The 6,960-nt window shown below is 35.8% G+C and overlaps 1 protein-coding gene across 6 annotated transcripts; it reads left to right on the top strand.

The window, feature by feature from the left end:
• The first annotated feature begins 100 nt into the window (after positions 1-100).
• On the top strand, positions 101-6,941 carry LOC107267763 (TATA element modulatory factor). Of its 6 annotated transcripts, XM_015739822.2 has the most exons (12): positions 352-470; positions 554-607; positions 764-2,784; positions 2,867-2,974; positions 3,102-3,383; positions 3,474-3,812; positions 3,893-4,105; positions 4,195-4,341; positions 4,449-4,841; positions 4,927-5,167; positions 5,248-5,371; positions 5,466-6,941. In XM_015739822.2, the coding sequence occupies exons 3-12, from the start codon at positions 776-778 to the stop codon at positions 5,750-5,752; spliced, it is 4,143 nt and encodes a 1,380-aa protein (XP_015595308.1). In that variant the 5' UTR covers positions 352-470; positions 554-607; positions 764-775; the 3' UTR covers positions 5,753-6,941. The 6 variants fall into 6 exon arrangements, with proteins under 6 accessions (XP_015595307.1, XP_015595305.1, XP_015595309.1 ...); XM_015739821.2 differs by lacking the exons at positions 352-470; positions 554-607 and adding an exon at positions 101-234; XM_015739819.1 differs by lacking the exons at positions 352-470; positions 554-607 and adding an exon at positions 114-327.
• Positions 6,942-6,960: the final 19 nt, after the last annotated feature.

Consider the following 6,960-nt stretch of genomic DNA (forward strand, 5'->3'; position numbering starts at 1 on the left):
AAAAATGAAGATACGTTTATAATGATCAACTGGATGATTTTTCGATCGCAGTTTGCAAGTCTTTAGATACAGATTCTTTACCGTCACTTTTTGCGTGCAACTATTGACGACACTGAACTGATCCGAGCCAAAATGTCGGCTGCTAACATTGTCTTTTCATAGCCATATTAACCAATAAATAATTATCGTGCTAAAGTCAATATCAAAAGACTGATACATTGACGTGGCCTTCGGGTAATGGTGATTTATTAATGATTGAGACTTTTGAATGTTTCTACTCTAATCATTATATTTTGCTGCCATCTCACAACGATTCCCCACCCTAAGGTTACGTACACAAGACTGTCACCTGTTTTCACTCAACAATTACTTCGATGTTTTTTTTTCAACAGTGTGCAAAGTCACTTTTGTCTTTTATTAGTGCAAAAATATTTTTAAATAAATGGAATTGGATGTGATTATGTTCTCTAGTAGTTATGTATTTTATACATAACATAACCTCCGACTTGGTTGACTTGTACTATTTTGCTTATTAATCAATACTGAATTTCAGTGAAACTAAATTGGGACTAATTGAAGATTAACATTTTATTTATAATGTGACTGTGTAGGTGGATTGTAAATTAATGATTGAATATATACTATTGGATAGTAGGAAATTACCATATACATTTAGTATATAAATCATTTCATTAGTTTCATATTAGACATTTATAATTAAAGATGCCCAAAGTAGCATATACTGATGATTAATCATTTTCAGATATGAGGAACAATGAGCTGGTTCGATGCAGCAGGATTTGCCAACCTGGCCAAGTCTGCACTTAAGGAAGCACAGAAAACAATAGACAAAGCACTGGATATTAAAGAAGAGGAACAGAAAGTGATACAGGCATCACCAGCCGACACTACAGACTTTTTTGCAACATGGGGCCTTAAAAGCGAAGAAGAACAGCAAGATGCGAAAGATAAGCCTTCTGATCAAAAGCAACAAACAAGCATATGGGGTAGTTTTACAGGATCCTTCTTTGATAACCCAAAACTTGAACAAGACTCATCAAATACTGTCAAACATTCAAAATCACTGCAAGAAGCGTTCAGTGAGGATTTAGAAACATCACAAATTGTAACATCGATTTCTGTTCCTGAGAGTTTATTGAACCAAAGCAGCAGTATATCTAAATCCGGAGTTGATTCTGAATCCACGGATGTTTTAAACGAACTTACAGCATCAGTGCTGCTATCAAAGGACACCTTAGAGTATCCTGTACAAGATGTTTCAAAAGAATTATGCAGCTATGATGCTAATACTTCAAGTGATCTATGTCCCTTCAACAGAAAGGAAACCGCGACCAAGTCACGGAACCGCGAAAGAAGTAATCCTGTGAAGAAGGCGAACAGTTTAGAGGAATGTGATCTTTTCGAGACCACCGAGGAGCATGAGGGCTTTGAAAGACGCCGAAGTAATGACGAAACCGGTTACGAAAATGATAGCAAAATAAACGAAATTAAACGACGCGAATTAAGTGCAAATCATACGTTAAACCGAATATCCGTGATATCTTCAGAGAGCGACAAAAAGAGTTCTGAGAGTGTTGAAGTTTTAGGCTCCCGGTCTACTAGTGATACAGATTGTACGACTACCCCAGAATCTGATATAAACTCTGTAAGTAATTCTATAAGCTCTTCTGCAATGGGTCTGAAAGTGAATTCGGAGTCTGTAGAGGTCCTACCAGATAGTCTGGTAACATCACCAAGTTCTGTCGAGATCTTATGTGACTGGAAGAGTGACAGTAGTCCATTCGTCTCACCAATGGATCAAAAACAATTTGACGCCAGTCCAAATCCTGTCAGAGGTGAGTCTGTTACTCCATCCGTAGACCCTAAAAATGAACTGCTGCCACAAGACAATGAAGAACGAAATATCGCTTCATGTTCGGACATCTCGCCGTATGAATCACCTCTTGAGGAGACTAAGACTTTAAATATTAGTCCCTGTCCTGATAATGCTTCTGTACTCTCATCTAGTATATCTCCAGTATCGCCTACTCAGCCAGATTTGTCTCAAGTAGAAAGTAATAAGGTATCTCCGGAGAGTGTAGAAGTTATACCTGATATCGATGAATCTGACGAAGTGAGTCTAGCTGAGGATTCATACACCTCAGCTTCGGAGAGTACAGTAATGACTGTAATGGAGACATTCCAGCAATTGGATCCAACAAAAACAAAAATAGACCTTGTAGACAGGAACTTGAAGATGCATGATTCTTGTCCAGATAGTAGGCAAATATTAATGAAACCTGGTGAAGACAATCAGCTGAATCTTAGCTTAGATTCTCTGAAGGAGAAGCATAATCTGCATTTGCCACTGGAACCAATAACAACACAGCCAATTCGCAAAGCGGAAAATCTTGAAAGTGTCAACAAAGTACCGGAAGTAAATCCTTTCGATCAGCTTAAATGCTCCACCATTGAGCCACCAGATCCGGAAACCTTCCGCGACAGTGAAAACCAATTGCAAAAGGCTGAAACGATCGACGTTCAAGATCAATATTTGATGCTAACTGATTCAAGTTGCGAGGGCACATTAATTGAGAGTAGCTCAGAGGATAATGCGACCTTGATTTGTGAGCCTGAAACAAAAATTACAGAGACACCATTAACTGCTAGTTCGTACGTGAAAAATATGCTGGCAGATGCGATGGTTGAAAAGGGTGAAATAATTGATTTAGAAAGACACTGTATGGAAGTGCCTAGAGAAAATTCACCAATATCTTCAGAAAGGTATAACTTGAAACCTCTTTATGTAGTAATAGATACAATGTTATGCTCATTGATTTAATTATTCGTTATTTTATAATCTTAGCCGTTCGGATTTGGTAAAAATTGGGTCTGATCAAACAAGTGGGCATACAAGTGGCGATGAATTAGAAACTACAACGTCAAGCGATATTGAAATAATATCCAGGTACAGGTATGAGCTTATGCAAATTAAGTCTTAAAGCGATAATCTACATTTTTATACGTGTTTTATATATTTAGCATGCCAGAATTTATTCTATAGAAAATGTCTAATGAAATTCGATAATTTTTTTATACAGTCCAAATGGAGATTCGAGTTCTACTCAGTCACGACAAAGTCCAGCGAAATTGCAGTTGAACAAGAGTAGTGATCTTCTTACAAAAACTCTAAACAAGACAAGAGGGCATTCGCGTGAGCTCAGTGAAATTAGTGTGGGTTCGGATGATGCTAATTTGGAAATTGAAAAATTGTTGAAACGTATCCAGGAAATGACGGAGATTTTAGAAGCTCGCGAGTCTAAGTTGATTGACATCAGTCGCATGAATATGGAATTGCATGATCAAAATAATAATCTTAAAAAGTAAGGCAGTCCTGAAAAGGAGTATGTAAACTAATTGATTTATTTTTATTGGGCAGCCATAATTTCTTTAATTTGTTAATTATATCCTAGGAAACTGGATAATATTGAGAAATGTGCTGAACAAAATCAAGAACTGACACAAATAACGGATGAATACACGCAAAGACTATCCGCACTGGAACGTAAGTTCCAGCAGGCGATACGCGAGCGTGATACCCTGAGGAAACACGTGGAGCAGTTGAAGCAAGAGGCAGCTACGCGTCTCTCATCTCAGGAAATATCTACAATAAATGCAGAGAAAGATGAGATCATTCGGGAGTTGCGTGAGGAGGGTGAAAAGTTAAGCAAGCAGCAACTTCAGCATAGTAATATCATTAAGAAGTTGCGAATTAAGGAGAAGGAGAACGATGTTACTATTAAGAACCAGAAGTATGAGTGCTATCTATTATTTATGTGTAGAGCTTCTCTTTCACAACAAATTATAATAGTTACGTATATTGTTTCTTCAGGGAGCAAATAGAGGAACAGACTTTAGAATTGGATAGATTGAAGCGGTCACTCTATGCCAAGGAAGAAGTGGAGCGAAGTCAGATCGAAGCAGTGCATATGCTAACAGCGAAAACAAAAAAGCAAGAAAAAGAAATACTGAGCTTGCAAGAAAGATTAGACGATGCTTTACAAAAAATGGATACGTACAAGAGAAGTTTGGACGCGGCTAAAACGTGAGTATAAATATTTATTCTAAATTTAGCATTTTCAGTTGTAACTAACTCTTACTGAAAATAATACCAATAATAATACCAATTTGCAGAGAGCTTGCCGACACAAAAGACCATCTGAGTGCAATCGAAGAAGATCTAAAAGAGGCTGTCGACAATGCTGGTGAGTCTTGTCAACTTTCAGCTCAGATTGAAGACTTGAAGATGAGACTACGTCAAACAAAGGAAGCACACATCAAGTAAGTTCAAACATTTTCATTTTTTTAATATTAGATCACTCTTAGGTTTATAATTCAATATATATTTTTGTATTAACAATGCTTATAATGAATCTGTAATTGCTCAGGCGCGAAGAATCTTTAAAGCAAGAGAACATTGAGCTGTTGAAACGTTTAGAAGCCGCTGAAGCTCGTAGCGAGGAATTATCAGAGTCAGTATCAATGGCTACAAAACCAATGCTAAGACAATTGGAACAATTGCAAAGCAGTTTATCTCATAAGTCAACAACATTCATGAAGCAAGAGAAAACAATGTCCGAGAAGATAATTGAGCTACAGACAAAATTAGATAGTCTAATTGAGGTGGACCGTTCGTTAAAAGAAGAAAATGTTAGTTTAAAATCTAAAGTGTCCGTTCTAGAATCAAAGTTTAACGCTAAGGAGGCAGAACGTGTAAAATTGGAAGCTTTGTACGAGCAAATAAAACAGAAAAGTGAAAAGATTACCGAAGAAAATGAAATGTAAGGGATTCAGAAGTTACGTGGAAACTAATAGAAGTAAATGAATTATAAATGTATACATAATTAATTCCACAAATATTCACAGGCAACGGCAGATGATAGAAACACTTGAGCAGTCACACTCTAATAAAGTAAAGGAACTAAAACGCGAGATTAATTCATTGGAGAACAAACTTTCCATGGAAAGAGCAGCAACCGATGCTGAGAAAAGAAAAAATAATGCTATGTTGGAGCAGCAACAGAGTGTCGAAGAGGAATTAAGGCTTAGTCCTACGCTGAGTATTGGAAGAGATTCTATAGGAAGTACAAATAGTGTATGGCCAGCTGTGAGTATATTAATCATAGAAATTATATATTTAATTCATTTGATTGTAAAATGAAAACTATATATTGTATTTTATTACAGTTCAATGATTCAGTCTTCGACACAAGTTCTGGAAGATTCCCCAATGTATATGACAGCATCAGATCAGGTTCGACAAGTACTTCAATGTTTGAGAATCTGCAAGCGCAACTAAAACAGCGTGACGGTTTGTACAATTCCGTATAAATTCATAGATTTTCGGTTATTCGTTGATAACACTGACTTGTCAACAATTGCTGAAGAATCATTTGATAATTTAGGTGAAGTGCAGCAGCTCCAATGGGAATTGTCACGTCGCAACGTCGAAAGAGATACTCTCAATATGGAACTGTCGACACTGGCGTTGAAAGTTGAAGAATTGACTGCAAAAGTATCTGAAGTTGAAACCTTGAATGAGAATTTAAATGACATTCAAACAAAGTACGACGCTCTGTTGCAAATGTATGGAGAGAAGGTAGAAGAGAATCAGGAGTTACGATTAGATCTACAAGATGTCAAAGATATGTATAAAAGTCAGATTGATCAGTTACTTAAGAGGGATGCTTAGAATTTCATCAAACTATCTGTTGGGTCATGGAGTACTTTTAAACTGTATTTTACACGTGCACGAAACAGTGTGAGAAATATTCCAATAACAGGGATTTTCTGACACACATGCTGAAGGATAATAATCGACTGTGGCTGAAAGTCAAGGTATATATTATTTATTGTGTATAAATTTTATCCAACGATGGAGAAGGTAGGAACCAGTGTAACGATTTAAATTGTCGAATCGAAATTTTGTAAATCAATTAATATTATATTTTCTCGCTAAGGATTTAGTGAATCGCGGTGCTGGAGTATAATAAGAAACACGCAATTTGCCATATAAGATGATCATTAAACAACTTTAATATTTCTTATAAATATCATCGTTTCATTGCATAGATTAATTTTTCCAAGGATTCACTGTGGCTTTGATTTTGTTCTATCCAATTCATTTACCTCGTCTAGTGTCGCGTGTTCAAGTTTTCTTTTTGTTCCAAAAAACAATAGGCTAACTTTGTAAAACATTTGTTTGTCCAATAACTTTAAAAAAATATTTCTTAACCGTGGTATTATGTTTTCAGTTGATAGAAGTAGTCCCATTTATATAAAGAAATATAGTACCAATCGAGGTCGAAAAAGACCTATAATATCAATGAACAATTTTTAACGAGAGCTAAACTTTCAAAATTTCATTGAAAGATCAATCCTGTAAATAAGTGGAAAACGTATGCGCGTAAGTTATCGTTCAACGAGAATCGTAATACAAGAGGAAATTTATACTGAAAAGAGTGGTTGGTATAATTTTTTTTAATAATCAGCGCACTCACTGCGTTTTCTTAGTAAAAATTCAAGTAAAAGTGATTAATAATGATTAGAAGTCGACTAGTGTATTATGTACCAATTAAGAAACTTTCTAAAATCCAATATATGAATCGATTATCACGAATTACACTGTCAAGTAGAAATTCATGTCAAAGCATACATACGTTACCATATGTACGATAGATTAAAAAACATCTCGAGTCATAGAAACATTGTTAAAACGATAAAAGATTTGTATTGATCAAGCGAATGTGCACAACGTTTCACCAAATGGGCAGGTGTTGTATATTCGCTTTGCTGGGAGAAAAATGGGACAATGTGATATGAAATGTATTATAATATCTAATTACTGTAATATGCCGTTAATTAAATACATTTGAAAGGAATTCATTCTCCTGGATATAC

Source organism: Cephus cinctus, unplaced genomic scaffold, assembly GCF_000341935.2.
Source record: "Cephus cinctus unplaced genomic scaffold, Ccin1 Ccin1_scaffold0457, whole genome shotgun sequence".
Classification (NCBI taxonomy): Eukaryota; Metazoa; Arthropoda; class Insecta; order Hymenoptera; family Cephidae; genus Cephus; species Cephus cinctus.